This window comes from Bactrocera tryoni, chromosome 1 (assembly GCF_016617805.1).
Source record: "Bactrocera tryoni isolate S06 chromosome 1, CSIRO_BtryS06_freeze2, whole genome shotgun sequence".
NCBI lineage: Eukaryota > Metazoa > Arthropoda > Insecta > Diptera > Tephritidae > Bactrocera > Bactrocera tryoni.
Window position 1 is genome coordinate 27,271,658 of NC_052499.1, and position 23,545 is coordinate 27,295,202.

Sequence of the window (23,545 nt, forward strand, 5' to 3'; positions counted from 1 at the left end):
TAGACTTTATCAATTTGGGTTAAAGTCTTTTTATCGCGTCTACAAATTTAATTACTTATATTATAAGCCGCCTATTTTATAAAATGACTGACAATATTGTCAAAACAGATAATTTACATGTTCTCAGTCACAATTCAATAGGTGATAACTGTTTTGCTCCATTCCAATTTTGACGAATTTAAAATCAAAAATAAAATTGTCGCTAGGTTGATAATTATTTTGTTCGATAAAAATATGAATTTGAATTTTGTGGATTTTAAAATTAAATACAATATTGTCGCCAGCCCTATTCTATGTATTAATATTATATATATTTTTGCATTCTAGAGTCTATTGATTGAAATTTGATTAATCACTTTATAAGCTTCATTGACAGCCGTCTATTTTATAAAATCACACTGAATATCTTTCCTAAGAAAGATATTTTACGCATTGTCAGTGACAATTTGATCCTTGCAAACTGTTCTGTTTTATGGCAATTTTAAATTTTGACAAATTTAAAAAGAAAAATAAAATTTTCGTCAGTTCTATGTAATGTGAGTAAATGTCACTCCAAACCACTCAATATTTTGGTTTAATGAATATGTAGACATTGAGTATGCTGAAACATACATATGTACGAGTACCATAGTCACAGATAAAAAAAAATAGCGTGTGCAAATTTCTTTGTTTTCTCGACATTCCTTCGTGGTTTTATCGCCGCTTTGTTCTTTATTAAAGTAAATACACATAATTGGATTCCCCCAAAGGGATTCACCACTAGACTATGTGTGTATATATACTATTACATACATAATTATATACTTATATACATACTTATTTAAATATCTATATACATATTCAGTTTTCTAGAGTTGTTGAGATATTTTTATATTTAAGAAATTTTATTTTACTTGCCTCTGACAAAGTGTACATTTTTTCAAAATTTATTAAAATCCTACAAATTAGAATTTCTTTTTTGTTTTATTCTCCACTTATTTACTATTTCTAAAATATTTACTTTTATTTACAAAGTCAGAAGGCATATCCAGTAAAAACAATTTCGAACTTGGGAGGTCAAGGCTAGCTCTTTTCAAAGCCATTAATTTTATTTGACACAGTCAGATCGGATGCCGTTTTAGATGTTTTCTTAATTTACAAATATTAGTTTTTGTACGGAACTTCAGTCTTTACATCGGTCACCTGATTGTTGGGCTGCTCTAGGACGTTTTCAATTTAGCTGGTCCCGCTGGATCACTAACATCGATATCTGCGCCCATGTAATTTATTATTTACCTGAGAGGAACAACAATGTTTTCTGGTTACATTCCACGCAAGAGGGTATATAAATAGCTCATTCAAAATTGTCTCTCTTTGATTATGTCAGTTGTTTGTTCGATTTGCCAATCTCAAAACTTGGGGTAATCGAAGACAGCTATTATCAACTGCCAAAAAAGTCTCTAAAAATACTTATTTTTCAAACATGATTTCACATTATTGTAAAATCATTTAGACGCTTTGTAAAAGTTGATTCGTGAGACAAGCCTTTTTTGTGAAGTTATGCTATTTGATTAGTTGTTCCATAAGTACGCACTTAAGAGTAAATATAAACAAAACATATGTAAACTGAAATGTTTAAAGCGGCAATACTAGTCATTTCGGTTAACAGCTATAAAAGGTTCTAGGCACCAAAACAAAATTTCGTACACGTTTCGATAACAAATTTACGCAAGGTGCACGAGTCATTCAAGGCAAAATGTGTTGAGGGCAATGTATTTTCAGCAAAAACACATATGTATGTATGTACACATGTTTATAGGGCAATAGTGAGGACGAGTAGAGTTACAACGTTGTCTTATGTTGATTTCAATCGACTTTTTCTTCTTGGCAGAAATTATTTGTATCAAGATTTGATACAAACACATACATGTGTATGGATATATGGATGTATGTATTTGACATACACTTGTAATTTGTTAAATTATTGGTCGTGAGCGTGCAAGAGCTTTTTGAGGTAAGCGCATGCGCAGCACCGCTATGAACAAAGCCACACTAAGAAGCTGTGAACCCATCAAGTGGAAATAAATTGAAATAAGAAAGCGAGAAACTGTCAAATGAAGAAACAAATTTTTAAATTTAAAGCGTGTCTGTGTGTGTAAGGTACATATATGTATATGTAACTAAGCGCTTATGTATAAATTAATTTAAAAAAACCTTCTCTGTCCACATTTTGTACTCATTAGCTTTTCGAAATATACAAATATAACAAAAATACAGATTCTTGCGATTCTTATTAAATTTCATTTTTTTATAAATAAACCATCAATTTGTCAAAATTATCTAAGTCAATGACTTTATTTTCAGTCGAACAAAATTGTTTCCGTTTAACCAAACCGAAATATTTCACAAATTCATTCATTCGAATCAAAAATCGTATTAAATTTATTAAAGATCGCTTTTATGGGTTGGTCCTGAAAAAAGTTCTTAACTTCAATCTTTTACATACATACATTTTTTTTTTTACTCTAAAAATAGCTTTTATTGCTATTATGTGTGTCTGGTCTTAATTTACAACTAGTTCATATTTATCATGGTTAAATATTATTGCCTTTGGTTTGTTTTAAAACAATCTACAAATGTTTCTCTCTAAACGAACTTGTCAGTTGGCGGAGTAATGATTTTAATATTTTCAAGTGCAGAAATTTTAAAACAAAAATATAAATAATGTTTATTCTTACTTCAATCCGTCTGGATTGGGTGTGTTCATTTTGCCTACCTCAAGTTCATTAAACTTTCCATTGCTCATTTCGAAATTCGGGGTATTCGGTATATTTAAAAAATGCCGCACTTCATTTTTGTTTTTGCTGCATTCAACTGTTGCAGAGACACTTTAGCAATGGCATAAAAAATTAAATATTTTATTAATTATTTTCACATACAGCATTTTTTTATATTACAATATACGCATGCATCTATGTAAGTATGTTTGTAGTATATGAGTACATTGGTGTAGTGCATATGCAATTGCTGAAACACCTGTGATGTACAAATAAAAACAAAATGTATGTTCACAGTAGTGGCCAAAACAAAAGCAGGTGAAAAAAAATTTTCAAGTATTGTTTTCATTTTGCTTATAATTATAATCCGATAACGCAGTCAGTAGTAGTAGAAATAATCAAAATATGCCTAACGTTTGTCAAACCTTTGTCGGGGATTCTGTTTCAGTGGTGGAGTGCTGTTTGTCATTAACGCTGATTTAGCGGGTTCTTAAACAACAAAAATTGTACGGTTTTACCTTCCACGATAATACCAAAATTTTTGTCTTTGCAGCAACCATAATCAGCGGCTCATTCGTTACTTTCAAGATATTTTTTATGCCTGTACATGGTTAATCACAACAACTGTTGACTTGCTTTTAATCGAGTAAATTCCATTGTAAATGCTATATTTATTCACTTAATCGTCTTCCTTATTTTTTTATTTCGCCTAAATTCGGTCAGCATATTTAATTCCTTTTCAATAAATGAAATTATATTATTTTATCAATCATTCCAGTTATCATATTTATTTGTATGTGATAATGAAAATATAATTTAAGGCTTACTTAAAGCAAAAATGTTCTGATGATTAAAAATTTAACTTATTAACTTTAAATGACATAACCTCTTTAAATACTTCATTAGCCTTTGAATTTAATCCACTTTAAATTTTCACAATTTTGTTTCGTACGGTACTGTACGCACTGAGAAACAGAGTTGTGACAATCAGACATTGCAATGTTATAAATAATTGCAACGAGTATAACGCAATGTTTAAGTAAAAAAAGTTAAAACAATTACTGAGGTTCATTATGCAAGTACACTTTTATTATAGAGAAACAAAAAAATAGTAAGATTTTGTTCTTAATTTTAAAATTCTTATAAAATCTATGTTGTCCCCTCAAAGTAATCCCTCTTGGTCCTAATTCACTTCTGCATATATTTTTTCCAATACTCGAAACAGTTGTTAAGTTGCCTGTTTCCGGAATAGCCTTCAATGCGTGTAGCGATTCACGTTTAATGTCTTCAATTGACTCGAAACGGTTTTTCCGGAGCGGTCGTTTAAGTTTGCCGAATAGCCAGAAGTCACACGAAGCTAAGTCAAGTGAATATGGTGGTGCGGCTAATATTGATTGAAAATTTGGCGAAAAACATTCATGCAGTATGCGACGGTGCAAAAACAGAGAGTTGTCGGCTCATAATTCCGTCCTCTTATTACGAAAAATTTGAGTGATTTTGCAAACGAAACGCCGAATGCCCTATGTACTTCAAAAAGACAAGCAAGCGTACACTAAACATTGATTATTTTGATGTGACATTTGGCACAGATGTCGCTGACAGTCATACCCAATGGGGTTTCGCGAGAAATTTACATTAAAAAGTCTTAAAATTTTTTGTCACAGTAGTATACTAGGTACTAGTATACAATAGGTTTGTTCTAAAACGAAGATTGTTGAAAGCTTGTCCTCTTCAACAATATCAAATTCGGTCCAACAAAAAACCACTATAATTGACTTTTCTACCCATTGGATTATTGCAAATCAAAAATCGAGGAGTAAATGTATGTATATGATAAGCGTTGTTGTTGTATCGGCACAAAAAGGCTTTCCAAGTAGTCTTGCAGAATGATTCTTCTGTGGTGGAAGTACTTGATCGGACGCTAAGTTAGAGTCTTCAGGTTATGCACATAGAGAAGTCTAATGTTATGTTTACCATACATTCGAAAGTACATAATTTTTCAATATTATTATTGTTATTATTTTTCAAGGACATTATATTAAAAAAAAAAAACGAAGTCAATATTCTTACTGATTTTGTTTCCAAAGAGGGTAACGCAAAAATTCACATGTTGTTTGATCCCATTAATTCTTTTTAATATTTTGATATAAGAAATAAGTGTTCTTAGTTAATAATTTATGTATATTATTTTTATTTTTGTTAACACTGTTCTGTTCTTTATAAACAGAAGAGTAACCCAAAACAAGCTCTTCATTGACTATCTTTTTTTAATTTTATATTGGTTGTATTAAAACAAAAATTCCATTTTCGTTACTTTTGTACTTTTTCTAGGAATTGTTTAATTGTTTACTAATCATTATACACTTAACAGACTTTATAGGTACTCTATCATAAAACTGCCAGAGCTCCTTGTGATTATCTGAACTTAGTACAAACAATGGAACGCATATGAGCACCGTTATAATCACAAGTCCACAAACTGCAGATAAGTTTGCTATGAAATGGTGTGTGTGTAGATGTTATAAAAACTGATGTCGTACTCAACTGGCATTTGGACCAAATTTCAAACATTATGGAAATTTTTGGTCTGTTCTAAACTTTTCGTTCCAATCGAAATAAAGTAGTTAAGTGCCGTCAATTGCGTTCGGAAAAACTCACGAAAGTGATTCAAAATGACTTATTAAAATTAATTAACGGATCTCTAAGAATATTCGAATAATAATTAGTTTCACATCTGTTAAAGTATATAAAACAAAAGGATTAATAAAAAATCGTCTGAGAAACAACAAGTATTGAATAAGCTGGGTTCGCATTACATATAAAATTATAGTTTCATGCATATTACTTAATATACATAAATAAAGTGAGTTCCCTTGGGTATACTTGTACGCAATTAATATTCCTGTTTTCTCTCTGGTATTATTTCTCTCATAAAGAACGCAAAGCGGAGGAAATTCAAGCGAAAATGCGTTTGATAGTGAAAAAAAATATTGAAAGTGTTCAGTTGCATAATATTTACCTACTTACCCTGACTACCTAGGGTTGAAGTGCGCCCCATATTTCAATTGCATAATACTTATAAAAAGCCAAAAGCAAATTAAGTCATTATCAGTGTAGTTTCTAACTTAAGTTGATAATAATAAAAAGTTGCCGATATTTGATTTTTATATACATACATATATACATACATATATTAATTATGGTTTTGCAAAAACTACACCCACAAGTATTTATGACCTGAATAGGGCATATTAAGTTTGCATTAAGTTTGTAACACCCAGAAGAAAACGTCGGAGACGTTCCAAAGGAAAACGGGACTTAAAAAAAACAGAACAAGTGGTTTTTTCGGCTAAATCAATTTATTTTATTCAAAATAGTCTCCTTTTGCTTCAATACAGCTTTTTGAACGTTCCAAAAACATGTCGAACGAGTGTTTTAGCTCGTTGGCCGGCATGACCTGACCGCCAGTATGAGGATGCAAGGCTTTTGAATGGTCTCTACATCTGCATAACGCTTTCCTTTCATGGGCAAATTCATTTTCCCGAAAAGGAAGAAGTCGCACGGTGCCATATCCGGTGAATACGGGGAGTGGTTAATGGTTAAAATGTGATTTTTGGGTAAATAATCGGTCACAAGCGTCGATCGATGAGACGGCGTTTTTGGTTGTCAGTCAATTTGTGCGGAACAAACCGCGCACGTACCTTTCGTAAGCCCAAATGTTCGGTCAAAATGCGATAAATCGTTGCTTTGGAGATGTTTAAATCTATTTCCATGTATTTCAATGATGATTTCGGCTGATTTTTGATGAATTCACGCACAGTTTCAATGGAATTCCCGGTGATCACGGATTTGTTTGGCCCGCATGTTGATCGTCATTTATGTCCTCACGACCACTTTGAAAACATTGAAACCACTCGTGCACTCGTCGGGATAGGCAATCATCGCCATAAACTTGTTTCTTCAATTGAAACGTTTCGGTAAAAGTTTTACCAATTTTAAAACAAGATTTAAAGTTGGTTCTTTGTTCGAATCCCATTTTCGCACCGATAACACAGACATACTGACACGTAAAACGCATTAACTTCAATTCCAATCAATGAAATGTCATGAAATTCTCACTGGACAATCGATAAAGATAGCAGATTATAACGCACCAGTCGACATATAGATGGCGCCACAAGGGGGCGCTAGATTCAAAAAGTCCTGTTTACTTTGGAACGCACCTTGTATGTAAATTGCGTGATGAGTTATAAATTTGGCATGGATTATTGTCGAAAGCAACGCTATAATCTCTGTACATATTCTTCTGACCATTAAAAATCAATATAAACATCATAAGTATCTTTTTTCCTTTTTAATTAACCTTAATTCGACTTGAAGATTTTTTGTATCAAACAATGTGGCTAGAAAGAGGTGTCTTCAATTGGATGCAAACCTTTGGCCGGTTACATTTTGAGATATACAACTTGTTATACATATATGTATGTAGATAGTATAATTGCACCTGTGAAGGGTATGATAGCTTTAATGTAAACGAAGTTAGTGCTGTCAGAGAATGTCAAATATTCGAGAATATTTCCAATAATTAAATTGTTTTCTTCTTCTACCATAGCAATTAGTCATGCGAACGTTTATCGGCGCCCCCTTTCAATGTGCTTGTGGATCTACGCATTCATGCATAAAGGAAGCAATCATTTGTATGCTTTGCCGCTTCTCAATTAAACTTGAAATGAAAGGCGAAGTTGTGCTAATTACATCAATTAAATGGACGATCGCATAACACTAAAGAAATATAATTGAAGCTGCATATAATCGTGAAAAAGATTTATTAACGGAGAAATTTGATATTTATACAAAAAGCCCTACAAAGAAACTATATAGATCTATGGGAGTACAGATACAAGTGTATGTAGCGTTTAAATGCATATGTATTTAAACGGTAATAGCGCAAATTTCCCATTATTATAGTTAATTGTTATTACTAGCACTTCACTGATTTTCAGTGATTTGAGATTATTCTTAATTAAATCTAAAACTTTGAACATCTTCAATACTGGATATATTCGTAGCACATGTTTTAGCTAGTCTACATACTTAGTGGTTATTAGTCCGTTGAACCACATACATACATATGCACTTAAATGCCCTCGAAGATTTTCTAATAGGCGAACACGTCTCTAAATTTTGTTTAGAAAATGTCAACAGTGCATTTCCAGAGAGTCAAAACGGAAATTGTTACCGCTTTCTGTACCTTTGAGACCTATTTTACTGCTCTTTTATCTTAACACCAGAAACGTTCGATAAGGCAAAGCCAAAACTATATTAAAAAACTCATATAGTGTCAATAAACAACATTCGAGGTAGTTATAACACTTTATTGCGCAGAGTTAGAGATGTGGATGAATGAGAAAATTTTATTGTATTTTTAAAGTATGTAGATTGGAAAAGTATGAATTCTATGAAGTTGGTGTATTTTTTTAATTGTTTGGCGTCACCGGTATCCGGATGTTCATTTATAATTAGAGATTAGAGATGGATTTTTTGTTGTCAAAGTAGCCTAATTCTTTTTTCGAAAGCTTTAGAATACTTAGGGGTGACAATATTATTGTCTAAATATAAATTCAAATCCATTCAAATTACGTAGAACGACGTTGTCGTTGTATCTGTACAAAAAGGCTCTCCAAGTAGTCTGGGAGGAGGACTCTTCTGTGGTGGAAGTACTTGATCGGACGGCAAAATAAACTATCGCTATTGCTTTCCGTTGGTTAAAAGTTGCAAGGAGAATTAGTAAGATTACTAAATGCTACTCTTTCTCTCAGTATATTACGATTTTTACAGTTCGACAATAAACTATATTTTCGGGGGTTTCGCTCTTTCCCCCTTCCTTCCTTACCTTCGCCTAAGTTTAAATCAATACACAGTCTGGTTCTCGCCGAATATTTTTCTTAACACCGGTCTGCAATGAAAATACTTCTCATAAATTCCATTTGTCACTTATATTCGATTTAAAACTTATATTTCCGTCCATTTATCGTTCGGCTAAACATCTTTCAGTTGTTTTATTTTTTTTACAACTTGGACAGCCAAACTGACTTTCTTCCGGTTCGGCAATGGTTTGGAATTAATGGCTGCAAAATGTTTGCAAAAATATAAATAAAATGAAATGTCGGTCTGCACAGCCAATGTACATATATTTTATCAGCTATAAGTGGGATGATTACTTCGCTGTTCATTGGGATGATTTCGTGCCTGAAATTTGCTTTTACGTTTCATTTGGAAATTTTATAGTGTCTTAAGGTCAATTCTCGTATAAGCTTTCTTTATTTCATTTATCACTTAAATATTAATTCAACCTAACTGTTTTTATGAAGTATAACCCTTTTTACATAACTTTAGTAATGTCTATATACATACATACTATATGTATATAATAATAATTAACTGTTATTATTTTTCTTACATTTCAATAGTATGGCTTCAAATGGATCATTTTCAAAAAATAGCGATCAAATTGTTGAACCTGCGGGCAGTTCATCAACAACATCGCCGCGTACCAGCACATCTCGAGCGCCACATCAGCATCTACCGAGTGTTTTACCCGATGAGGGCACATATCTGAAACCGAATGCGAAACAAGCATACTTCAGCGATGAAAAGGTGCTCATACCACAAAATGATGAGGTGAGTGTCTTAAAATTTCCTTAAATCAGCCAGAGAATTCAAAACTACAAACATTAAATTAGAATTACTATTTACATTTACTTAATATTAATAAAAAGTTCACCTTATAAACCAGTAAATGCATTTATTTGTGTTGATAAAACAATTCATATACCGTATTTTGAAATTTTGTACCTGCGTTATTATTTATTACGAATAATTCGTGTTAATACGAATCACTAAATGAGCCTGTGATCAGCACTAGTTATCCGTTGATCAGTCGAATCATCTGTTATCAGCGTTGATTCGTTAACATTCATATAAGAGGATGCACTGGAAACTTTTATATCAGATAAGTTATCTCAAATAAATTATCTCAAATTTTATCAAAGGAGTATAGATGACAGCCTTTATTATTAGTATGTTCACATTGATCCATTAGTCGAGTTTTTTGATAAATTTGGAGTTAAACACTAATAAATCACGTTAAGGCGTTAGGCTAGTCGAGAGCCCATTGAAAATACCCTGTTTTGACAATTTATTCCGCGAGTAAGGAAAAAACAATTAAATCTCTCTCTTTCAGGCTTTATTACGTATTTGAATGTATAAAAATTATGTTGTATTGACATTTTGCCACAACATGGCTCCAATTAGACCAATTTACTGATGTTTCTACGACCTTAAAGTGAACTTTAAATACAAAAATCGAGCATAAGGCTACCATTAAAACTGATTGATCAATATAAAGCTAAATATATTTTTTTTATACCCTTCTATACTATAAAATATACACCTGTGGAGGGTATTCGATGTTTTGGTGCAGCCAAAGTTAACGTTTTTTCTCGTTTTCTCATTTACTATTACTTATTACCGTTACTCGCTTTAACTTTAATTTCACATTTTGTTTTTGAGCGGGGAATGACAGATAAAAAAAATGTTCAGTGCACTTCTTGTGGTTTTTAGAATCAATATGCTTCAATAAAACCGCAGCTTTATTGTACAAATCAATAATTTTATTAAATAAGCCTGACTGAGAAGTTCAAAAACTTGAACTTGATGTAAAAAACCGCGGCGTATAGGAATTTGATATTTGCATACACTTAATACAGCAAATACTGCACGTGCATTTTTATACGAAAACAATAAACAAACACATACACGCACCCAAGCATTACTTTCAATTACTTGACACAGTTTTCACAACGCAGTGGGGTGCATTAACGGTTTTGCGAAAATTGGCGACATGCAACATGCGTTTGTAGTACATGTAAACATACAGCGCGACTTACAATAATCATTTCAGGTGGAATATGACTTATGTGCGTGTGATTGTTCATAAATGCATTCAATTGATCTTACTGAAGAGCAAACATGCCGCCGTCACTGGCAGAAAAGCACACATACTCTGTATACTCCCACATAATTATTTTCATATACATACATATAGTATATATACATATGTATGTATGATATAAGTACATTTCTGTCATGCAATATACATATTACAAAAGCATTGAAACTCATTCTGATTGTATCTAATCTCATTGCATTCTTTGTGCACACATACAGACTGGCTTTAGCTTTCGCAAATTATGGGCATTCACTGGTCCTGGGTTTCTCATGTCCATAGCATACTTGGATCCGGGCAACATAGAATCAGATTTACAAAGCGGAGCGGCAGCAAAGTATAAAATCTTATGGGTACTTTTATGGGCCACGGTTTTGGGTTTACTGATGCAACGTCTGGCGGCGAGGTACGTACACATATAGGTGCATATTCATACAAACATACATACATTTGTAACAAGTATGTTGTAAGATTTTTAACTTTACGACCGCATTTAATTTACTAACAAAAGTTGAATGAGCGTTACCTTGCATTTCCACATTATGTATGTACTACCTACATATACCTACAAACATACACATGTATATTACATATATTAATTTATTTGCACTTAATATGCCGTCAGGTTGGGTGTTGTGACGGGTCTACATTTGGCCGAGATGTGCTATCGCCAATACAGAAAGCTGCCGCGCATCATTCTTTGGATAATGATTGAGATTGCAATTATCGGCTCGGACATGCAGGAAGTGATTGGCACAGCGATTGCGATATATTTATTGTCAAATAAAATGTAAATACACACATAAACACTAATTTAATTGCTTGTTGTTAGCTTTTTATTATTAAATGTTGTAAATGATTTAAATAGCTTTTTATTGTTAAATATTTACAAATTTGCTCGTGTAAAAGCATAAACAATTATTAATTATACTAATACTTCATTCTTCATGGTATTTGATTTTTTCTTTTAGCGTGCCGCTGTGGGGTGGAGTGCTGATAACAATTATCGATACGTTCACATTTTTATTTCTAGATAAATATGGTTTGAGGAAACTGGAGTTCTTCTTTGGCTTCTTAATCACTGTAATGGCGGTTACTTTCGGCTATGAGGTAAGTTGTTAATAATTTTAAGTAAATTATATAACTATTAACCTAAAGTTCGACTGCGCCGAAACTATCACATGTGCATTTCTAAATTTAAATCTGAAAAAGTAACCGGACAACGGTTTGTATCTAACGCTTTCCAATGTTTGTATGTTTGACATTAACCTTCAAGTCGAATTTTTGTTACTTAATAAAGATATACGTTCTTTATCTTGATTTTGAACGTTCAGTTATATGCTATAGTTGTGTTAAACAATAATCCATATTAAATTTTGTAAAGATGTCTTGTCGGTTAAACTAATTTTCCATGCAAGGACTGAAATAAGTTACAAATTGGTCCCCAAAACCAAGCTCATTCAAAAAGCTGCTTATATCAGACAACGCTTGAGAAACGTCTCAGGTCTTGAAAACTGCGATACAAGGTGAATTATAAAGTACACTTAGTATCATATTAGGGTTTATTATATAACATTTACACTTCACTTCTCATCTTCGCGAGCTAGGTTACTTTAGATGAGTCTGGTAGGCTAATAAGCCACATATAGACCAATATTTGGTCATTTGCGTTGCCAGATGGAGTCCCGTTTCGTTGTTCAGTAGAAGCAGTAACTTTTTTTATATGTCTTTGCTTGACGAACTTTAATAGACTCTCTGACGATACCACTAACAGTACTTCTTCCTTATGATGGCTTATACCGCGGGCCATCAAACGCTTAACCGTTGCGTTGACAATGCGAGACAAGTGTGCAAGAGATACTCAATTGTTTCTATAGGCGTTTGTTTTCTAATATACTCTCAGTCCTTTTTTTACGCGATTTTCGGTTCTGCCACTAATCGCGTAAAAAAAAAAATCGCGTAAAAATGGTTAGTTTTCCAATATTAACTGATGAATTGGATCCGAATATAAAAAATATTGCGTATAACAAAATATACGCCCAAAAAAATATTCAAAAACAATACAATAAAAAATACAAAACAAAAACCATATATAAAAGAGAAGAAAATAGAAAATAGGTAGATTTATTGAAAAAACCGTTGAATGCTGTTTAATCACTGTCATTATCCGTAGTTTAAATTATTTTTAGCCGCTTATTTTGATGGCCGGCACTGATATCACTAGAATTTGCATCAGAATCAATAGTAAGAACTATGGAATGATGTTCTGATTGACTTAGCGTCTCCGACTGAGTTTGCACCATAAATTCAGTTAATTTTGTTTGAATGCTTCTTTTTGGACCCAATAAATTCTGATGTAGTTCTTTATATCTTAACATGCAGAACACTCAATTCTTTTTGAAAAATTCGTGCACGTTCGGCATCAGTATCATTGCTACAAAATAATTTTTCCAAGTCTGCTGCAAGTTTAAGACCAAGCAAAAAACGAAAAAAAGCAATCGCGTTAAAGTGAGAAATTCGCGTAAAAAAAGGAATTTGCGCTGCAAAAATAACCGCGTTAAAGTGAAATAGCGTAAAAAGAGGTCGCGTAAAAAAAGGACTGAGTGTAGTACTATAAAAAGTTTTCTAGCTTAAGTTTTTAAAACATTTTATTTTAAATTAAAAAATTTACGGAAATTAAGTGTTTATGCATATGTACCCATGTTAAGTGTTAGACAATATGAGTTTTTGTTACATATGTATGTATGTATATGCAAATTTTGTAAGGAATGGCACACACAAATACACTGCAAATACATACATTTTGCTTAGCTCAATGATTTCAATATACAAATTGCTTCTCTAAACTGTAGCTTCCGCTTTAAAATGTTTTTGCGTTCGTTTGTTTTTTTTTTTTTTACTTATCGTTACTGTAGTTTTGTTTATATACATATATGTATGTGCGAACTAACAGTTTTATTTTTATTTGCATAAATTTGCAGTTTTTGCGGTTTTCAGAGCTTTGCTTTTGTTCCGCTGCGAGTTATGTATGCGTTTAGACTATAACCATATGTATCGGGTGATTTTTGAAAGCAGTAACTTTTTTAAACGCATAAAATTTGCAAAATCTCATCGGTTCTTTATTTGAAACGTTAGATTGGTTCATGACATTTACTTTTTGAAGAATAATTTCATTTAAATGTTGACCGCGGCTGCGTCTTAGGTGGTCCATTCGGAAAGTCCAATTTTGGGCAACTTTTTCGAGCATTTCTGGCGGAATAGCCCGAATTTCTTCGGAAATGTTGTCTTCCAAAGCTGGAATAGTTGCTGGCTTATTTCTGTAGACTTTAGACTGACGTAGCCCCACAAAAAATAGTCTAAAGGCGTTAAATCGCATGATCTTGGTGGCCAACTTACGGGTCCATTTCTTGAGATGAATTGTTCTCCGAAGTTTTCCTCAAAATGGCCATAGAATCGCGAGCTGTGTGGCATGTAGCGCCATCTTGTTGAAACCACATGTCAACCAAGTTCAGTTCTTCCATTTCTAAAGTCTACAGAAATAAGCCAGCAACTATTCCAGCTTTGGAAGACAACATTTCCGAAGAAATTCGGGCTATTCCGGCCGAAATGCTCGAAAAAGTTGCCCAAAATTGGACTTTCCGAATGGACCACCCAAGACAGGCAGCCGCGGTCAACATTTAAATGAAATTATCTTCAAAAAGTAAATGTCATGAACCAATCTAACGTTTCAAATAAAGAACCGATGAGATTTTGCAAATTTTATGCGTTTTTTTAAAAAAGTTATCAAGCTCTTAAAAATCACCCGATATAAGATACTTTGCCGAAGGAACCATACCTCTGAAACGAATTTTGATGTCCCCCAATTTGAGTCGAACTTTTAAGTAGGGGCAAATTTTGAAAAATCCCACTTTGACCCATTTAGAATGCTCCAATCGAGTCCAAATGTATGACCAACCCCCACTTACTTTGGACGGTCGATCCACCCATGCCAGTGGCACACCCCCTGGAACTCCCCTGTGGGGTTCCCCATACAATCATTTAAAAAAATCACCATTTTTGGTGATTTACATGAAAAAATTAGCTAAATTGCTATGATTTTTCTTTATTTTTATTTATTTATTTATAATAATATCTATTTTTTCTCTTAAGAAATTTATTGTTTTTTTATTTTGTGGAGTCGATTGGAGCACTCTAAATGGGTCAAAGTGGGATTTTTCAAAATTTGCCCCTACCCAAAAGTTCGACCCAAATTGGGGGACATCAAAATTCGTTTCAGAAGTATGGTTCCTTCGGCAAAGTATCTTATTTTGATCCCTAGAATATGATTTTCATAGAGCAATGGGCGATTTTTTGCCTCCCCACAAATCGACCCGGCCTAATATACTTACATACATACATATGTACATCTTATATAATAATATCGGTTGTAATGTTTTTTAAAGCAATCAAAGCAGTATCAATTACTCCATAGAGTATTTGACTATTTGAAATTTAAAGAAAAATGCTTTATAAATATTACTTTTGTTATTTTATTAATATTGCAATATATTAATTATTTTCTCGTATTATAATCGAAATGTTTCCTATCAATGTAATGAAATATATACGAAAAATTAAATTCAAACATATTATATAACATAATTTAACATGCTTATATTTTTTGAACTTAATCAATTAATTGATATTAAACACCAAAGTAAATAGCGAATTATTTCAATTTCGTACATTATTCTAACTAATTTCAAAATAATAATATTGGCGCATTTAATTAGTATAATGTATTAATTTAGTGTGACACATATTTATTTACCTTAACTTTACTTGAAGTAGAGTAGCGCAATTTTGTCTCTACTCCAGCTCAAAATCTGTGACTCTCGTGCACCGAATGGTCACCCTGTTCTCTAAATTTTTGAGTGATGTATTATTTTTGGCGGTGTGTATTAAAAATTAATTATATAAAAATCCTGTTGTCGAACACTCTTAATAATTTACTTTGAGTTGTAGATTCTTGCATCTAGAATTTCTCACACATATAGTTTTACGTTCATGTGTATGTAATATATAAGTATAAGAGAATAATTTTTAAGATTTCCACATGTTCGGGACTTTTTCTATTCACTTTCTTATCAGTTGCCGCCCCGTTTTGTATGCAAACACGTATAAAGACATATATTTACTATTATATTGTGTCTATGTATGTATGGACATTTATCATTGTAAAAACATACATTTCCTGATTGTATGCGTGCACATCGCCGCTTAAATTTACAATGTCAACTATTCGCGGCGAGTCTTTCAGCTTAAATGCCTTTAACTTGGAAATTCGCTATTTTTTATTTTATTTAATTTTTGCCTGTCTGTCAAGTCAGCCTTACAAATGGCACCCACAGTATGCAAGTATGTTCACATATATGTATATGTATGTATGTATGGTATGTAGTTGGTAATTTACAATGCCACAGATAAAAATGTAAACATTTGTGAAATGAAGTTTTCCAAAGAAATGATAAAAATGTCTCTTACATCACTTAATTATCAGAAGAAAGATAATGACCGGCAGAAATAAATCAATCGGTTGAATTACTCCAACGTCGTACATGCACACGACCATTTGATTACATTCAGTTCACTGAATAATTTAACTAAATAAACATTTTTATTTGGCAGTAAATTTTAAAATCTCTTATATGATTAAGAAATGCACATGATAATAAAATAAATAAATTTATGTAAAATAAATCAATGTCTTTCAGTAAGGTTGTGTGTACAAAAGTAGATAAATTTAACCTTGCAGGGAAGTACCGTTGAGACACTACTCATAGTACGTTTTTATTCGCCAATATAGTTACTACACTACAAACAAATAAAAATGCCTTTTATATAATAACAAAAAAATTCAAAAATTGTCTAACAAACTAAGGCCAGAACTGTTTCCTAAATACCCGCTATTTAAGTTCATAAATTGGAAATACTATACATTAATTGATTTAAGGAATTTATTTAAGGAAGAATTTTCAGTATTTTTTTTTTTTGCTATTAAATCGTGTTATTTTACAAAAGTAGTAATATGGCATTATTATAGAATGTGTTGACTTGAAGTCACGAAAATTTCAAAAAAAAAAAATTAAATTTCCTAAGTTATAGTTGTTTGTGTTGACCCAGTTCCAAAAAAAGGTACTTGCGGTAACAACCATAAGTCCTTGGAGATTCATCTGAAATCAATCGGACAAAAAAAAATAGTTTTATAAATAGATAAACTCGGGCCTGATTGAAGGATTTTTTTTTCAAAAATTAACAAAATGACGGCCTCAGTAAATTTTTGTCTAAATTGTTGGAAAAAAATCAACAGTTAATTAATCGAAATTTTTGAAAAAAATTTCTTCGTTCAGGCCCGAGTTTATTATGTATTCTAAAAGTTGTATATACTTCATTAAAATCTACTTAGCGGTTTTCGAGTTACAGTTGTCACCAGTTTAAAACACATAGTTATGAGAAAAACGCGTTTAAAGTTTCCCACTAGCGCTTTGAAGTGCCCGAGCTCTCTATGTTATTGGTCGAATAGATCAAAAACTAATTATCGGCTAAACGTGAATATTTCAGAGAATATTGTTAAGATATTACACTTAACGAAAATGCAAAAAAAAAAAAAAAATTTAAAATTCTGACTACCCCTAACCCCTTAAAGTCGTTCTTATGTCATCAATAAGCTAATTTGTGTTTATCGGCTGACATCCTGACATTAGCTGAGGTAATGTTTTAATATTTCGTAACTCCCGGTACATGTCATAGATTCTGTATATTATACTTTACCTAGAATCTAGTTAGCCCTGTTGTCATACTGAATTTATTTTTGCCTAAGAGTAGAATTTTTTGGGTGTACCCAGAATCCACACTACATAAAAGCTTGCCGAGAATCACACTAAGTGCCTCCTGTTGTACCCACAATTTCCTATGAAATACAGAGTTGTACTAAACTAGTTTGCAATAAAACTCTATGCCGCGATTGTCGCAGAAGAATTCAGCTTGTCTGTCTGTTTCATAATTCACCACATTGGAGAATACGTGGATTGAATTCTGATAATATTTGTCTCATTCTTTTCTGATGGGAAGAAAGAAGTGTAATTATCTGGGATATATTGCCAATCTATCTCACGTGCTGTGTTTGTAAATTTACATTCAGATTTACAGTGAGTTCTTATACATAAGCAGGATATAATATTAAGTTTGTTGTCTGAGAAAGATAATATTTAGTTCTTACTTTAAAAAATTTATAAGTATGTATTCGTAATAAAAAATGCTTCTTTCACTAATATCATATTGGATTTTTTTCCAGTACGTTGTCTCAGCGCCTAACCAGGGTGAAGTGATGGAAGGAATGTTCCTGCCGTGGTGTAAGGATTGTGATGCAAATGTTCTACTGCAGGCTGTAGGCATAGTTGGTGCTGTGATAATGCCCCACAATTTGTATCTTCATTCCGCTTTAGTCAAAGTAAGTGTTTCAAAAAAAGAAATAAAATAATATAATAATAATTGTATTAAAATAACGCTATTTTAAAAAGCAATAATATATTTATTTCTAATAAATAAATTATACTTAAAACAGTCACGTGATATCGATCGTCGTCAACCGAAGAGAGTTAGCGAGGCAAATTTCTATTTCTTCATTGAAGCGTCGGTGGCGCTATTTGTGTCATTCATTATAAATCTATTCGTCGTAGCTGTCTTCGCACACGGCATGTTCGGTAAAACAAATCAAGATGTGGTAAGTAAAGATATCCAATGAAAAGGCGTCAAATCTGGTCTACTTAAGTGAATTTCGGTGCTAACAATTATTTTTTTCTTGTTTAGTTGGATGTCTGCGTGAATCAAACAATGTACGAAGACGCAAAAGCGTCATTTACGGATTCGCACAACAACACCGATCTCATCGATGCCGATCTTTATAAGGGAGGTCTATATTTGGGTTGCACATTCGGTGCAGCGGCTATGTACATTTGGGGTGTTGGCATTTTGGCAGCTGGTCAGAGCTCCACCATGACTGGCACATATGCGGGACAATTTTCAATGGAAGGCTTTCTGAATTTGCAATGGCCACGCTGGCGCCGTGTGCTCTTCACGCGTTTAATCGCCATCATACCCACATTCTGCTTGGCCTTCTTCACACGCATGGAAGATTTAACTCATTTGAATGATATTTTGAACGCAGTGATGTCGTTGCAGTTGCCTTTTGCCGCCATACCTACGATAGCATTCACATCGTGTGTGGCTATAATGGGTGAATTCGTAAATGGCCTGTGAGTATATGTAACGCTTATTCCTAAATTTTTACAATATTGCTTTAGTTTTGGTATCTATCTCTGCCGCAAATACATTTTTTGTTAACATTTTTCGCTTAAAATTTTAAAAAATTAATGCTCTTAGTTTGAAAATATTTTTAAAATCCTATTCAATATTAATGTCTTTTATTTTTATATGAAAAGTGCGAACAAGGTTATATCCATAATGTTAACCATAGTGGTAATAACGGTAAACATCTACTTCGTTGTTGTGCAAGTGCAGACGGCGTCTTTGGAAAATGGTTTATTAGCATTAGTTTGTAAGTATTTTTGGCACTTTTCTGAGTGTTAATGTTTTAGCATAAATTCTAACGGTAATTTTTACAGGTATAGGAGCCATTTTATATTTGCTATTCAACTTGTACCTTGTGATACACATGATTGCGTGCATGGGCAATCAAAGATTTGTCAATAATAGGGTAAGTTCCATAAATTAAACCTTTTACAAAAAATTATATATACATACATACATATATGTATATTTGTTGTATATTTAATAAAATTAGTCTTCTTTCGAAATTGTTATTGAACATACTTACAACCTTGACAGATTTCATACTAGCTTACATAGAGTATTTAGTGTTTATGGAATTTTTACTTGACATCAATTTATAACCACACTTATACATTAAACATAGTTGCACTGGTGTATAGGCGCCAAATTAATTTTACAATCAAGCACTAATCTCCCACTGACAATTATAAGGTACTCAAAATTGACTTATAATATTTTCACCGCAACGACTAAAGTTTTCTTTGCAGTAAGGACAAATACATATACTAAAGTTAAGAACTAAATGTTTTAAAACTCTTCAGCCCAATTTTTGGTAACTTTTTATCGCTGCTAAGACTTAACTTCTTATTTTGCTAAGCTCATATTACAAATATGGTATACAGTTGTCAATCGCAATTTTAATTTGCCGCCTGACAACTGTGAATATTTTATCAGTAGCGTATCAACATGTGGATCTTTTATTTTATCAATTACGTGCCTATTGGTCATACGATGAGTTCAGTATACCTTGATTTAAGTAGTCATTCAAAATGATTTGTTAAGATTGATTGTGATTTTGGTGTGTCATAAGCTGTCAAAGGCTGATCGGTGCAACGCTCAAGTGTTGATTTTAAGCCGTAATTAAAAGCTTTTTATAAATTTATTTTTCTAATAAACTTACTAAGTATAGTAAATTAAAATAATTCTTTAAGCTATATTGTTATCATCTTCTGCCTGAAATCCATCATAACATATATTTAATATTTAAACGATTTTCGACCTACTAAAAATAATATAATGAATTCATGGCAAGGTGGTAGAAATTTTTTTGTTCAAAAATATTTATAATGAAGACTACACTGATATATAATAAAAAAATGCATTAGCTTTCCAAGCAATATTGCATGTCGTTCTTACAGAGTCAGGTGTAGTCTGAACGGCAACCAGATTTATATTCAGACCAGAGCTGTTAGTAAGTCAGTCAGCTTTTCAGTCTCAAAGTGTGCTACAGCAGCAACAAAGTACGATTGAATGAAGATGTTGAACTAAAAGTACCAACAGGGATTAAAAACGTTTACAAATTTGATAAATACTAAAATATTCCAGTATAATTTGCATAGATAGAGTTAAAAGGTTAAAAGTTTAAAAAATTATTCGATGAATGGCTGAACAAATTAAATATGACCGCTGGCCTCGCTCCTTATAAGTGATATAATTTCAAATACTAGTTTTTAACATTAAATGTTGATAATTTTCATGTCCACTCCTTTTTCGCTAACGATTTCCGTGCTTTAATCGACAAATAAAAATATAAAATGATTTTTTGGCATTTAAAAAAAATAAAATGAAATCACCTGAAATGTTCCAATGTATGCGAACATCGAAATATTTCGACTTCTCATTCCAACTGATCAAGGTTGTATGTAAAAAACAGTATACATATATATTTTATACGTTAGTTAATGACACATTGCTAAAAATCAATAATAATATTTCAACTTCTTATTCTATTCTACTGTATGCGCTTGCTAACATAGTGGGTCCAGAAGTTCGTACTCCCCAGTCAGAATAGTTTTACGATAAAGAACGCCAATTCAACGTACGCAAGGTAAGTCTGGACTATAGTCATTGGGTTTAAAACGACAAACACATAACCTAAACATATATTTTACAATATACTGGCATATGAAATTATTAATAATTATTAAGAGCACTTTGGATTATATTTTCCATAATGCAACTAACTAAATGGCACCCTATTAGCAAGCACGAAATGCACTGCTTCAGCTTTTACGAAACTTATAAAATATTAACACGCTTCTTTCTAAACTCCTGTCGCTTTCAATATAACATAGCTAAACTAATTTCACTAACAATTTTATAAATTAGCTGGTACCTATATAAATAACTATTTTCCTATTTGTTTCTAACAAAGCAACAACAAATTATTCTCTAATTCTAACAGTGTTGTGTCTATAGCAATTGCCGCAAGCAATGCAGCTAATGAGCCACTGCCTAAGGCAATATCGGAAAAGGTGTCACAATAATAACAGTTAGAAGCTTGTATTTAATATATGTAGCTTGCAAACACACACACAGTTTGGTGCATTTGTAATAAAAAAATATATTGTGATATACACAATATTTATCTGCTTGCATGCATATGTAGGTAAAAGTTGTTAAAAAAAATAACCGGTATTTCTATTTAAAATGTAAATATTTCTATCTATATTGAGTATTTCCTTGAGCGCACACTGCTATTAAATAATAAATATTCACACGTTTTTTATGTTACAAATACAGTTAATTATCTATTAATTATTAAAGTTGTTTACATTTATTTTTTTAATTTCCTATAATACTTTAGTTATCTACCTTTAGTCGTGCGTCAATACTTGCTGTTCCGTCTAGTGTGCTTTTTTGTTGTTAAGTTATCGTTTTGTTTAAATATGTGTAAGCCTTTTGGCTCACTAATGAAATCCGCAGTAATTACCCGCTGAGTTAATAAAAATGGCTCATTTATTGTCCATTGGAATTGTGGGGTGAATGATTGCTTGTTTGATGTTTAAATGATGTGAAATATGCATGTATATTAAGGTGTTATTTATTTTCCAAGGCGATGTTATTTTTGCAAATGCCCACTTAAGTTTCAGTTTTTGCCTTAAAAAATATATCCAAAGTAAGTAAAAACTTTATTTTCCATTTAAACCATGTCTAAATTAACTAATTTTTCCTATATTTTTAACATTGTAGTTTTAAATCTTTTGCAATGAATTTTGATCTCCAATGCAAATTAACCCAAAACTTTAAAAAATTCTTAAGGATTTTTGATAAAAAACTTTCCTTTAATAATTTACTTGTTTGATGCTAAGTATCAAAAAATTCCACAAGCTCAACTAAGCGACTTTTGTTTACCAAATACCAGTAATTTCTTTTTGAAATATTGAAGCTTTAGGTGATGCCAGTTGTCAGATTTTATTCACAAATGTACCACTTTATTACTAATGCAAAGCAGAAACAACCCTCTAGTTCATTTCATAGTTTTAAAAGATTTCAATGCGAATTACAGATCACTGACTTTACTATACACGCTCTGACCCATTTTTCCTGACATGCTTGATGTTTCACTGTAGGGTTACAACATAATATGTATAAAAATTAATCTAAAACTTCTATTCGACTATTGCATTTGGCATAATTGTATGTCAAATATATGTATATGCATGTAATAATTCTTTTCATTTTCAAAAATTAAAAAATAAATTGATCCTTTGCTGTCTGGTATATTATATGTATGTATATATATTGTATAGCTGAAATTTAAGGAAATCCATATTTACATTTAATGTTCAGTATTCGACCAAATTTATTGGATCCGATAAGTTGAATAACTTCTTCAGCAATCCTAAATTTAAAACAAAAAACTTTTAATTTATTGAGAATGCACTACATCCTGGAAGGCCTCTTGATGCCAATGTAAATAAAATAAAGTCGTTGATCGACGAAAGCCGTCGAATAGCAGAAAGATTAAATTTGTCTAATTTCATAAAAATAGGATGTAAAAACGAAATTACTTAGTGAACGATCCAATATGTCTGCTTTGAGTTTTATGTATCCAAATTAAATTAAAAAGTGTTTAGTCTCTGGCTTTGTATTTAAATTTCAAAAGAAATGTATTTCCGTCTTCTCTTTTTTGTTTTTGATTATGTTTTTTATATTGCTTTTGTTTTTGCACTAGTAAAAGTTAAAGTATGTAGTTAACTTTTGGTTATTGGATATTCAAGGCTGTGAACCGCCTTATTTAGATTACTAAGGATTAAGTGTATTAGCTTTATGTGTATGTATGTATGTATATACAGAATTTTGTTGCATTTTTATTAGCTATTGTTTTTGTAACGCAGCTGCTTTTTTATCTTTTTTGTCGTAACATTTTGATGGGTGCATATACTAT

General features: G+C 32.0%; 1 protein-coding gene across 5 annotated transcripts in view; it reads left to right on the top strand.

Moving 5' to 3' along the window:
• The window catches only part of LOC120767007 (protein Malvolio), a 33,794-nt gene that overhangs the window by 1,995 nt on the left and 8,254 nt on the right, over positions 1–23,545 (top strand). For 3 of the 5 annotated variants that reach the window (XM_040092818.1, XM_040092817.1, XM_040092816.1), the window contains exons 2-11: positions 9,227–9,437; positions 10,986–11,170; positions 11,390–11,554; positions 11,736–11,874; positions 18,098–18,253; positions 18,368–18,526; positions 18,613–19,058; positions 19,245–19,360; positions 19,428–19,519; positions 21,132–21,202. In XM_040092818.1, the coding sequence (XP_039948752.1) occupies positions 9,228–9,437; positions 10,986–11,170; positions 11,390–11,554; positions 11,736–11,874; positions 18,098–18,253; positions 18,368–18,526; positions 18,613–19,058; positions 19,245–19,360; positions 19,428–19,519; positions 21,132–21,202 (1,739 nt within the window). In that variant the 5' untranslated portion in view covers position 9,227. Of the gene's footprint in view, positions 1–9,226; positions 9,438–10,985; positions 11,171–11,389; positions 11,555–11,735; positions 11,875–18,097; positions 18,254–18,367; positions 18,527–18,612; positions 19,059–19,244; positions 19,361–19,427; positions 19,520–21,131; positions 21,203–21,559; positions 22,248–23,545 lie in introns of those variants that run through there. The other 2 variants (XM_040092815.1, XM_040092819.1) reach the window with 2 other exon arrangements.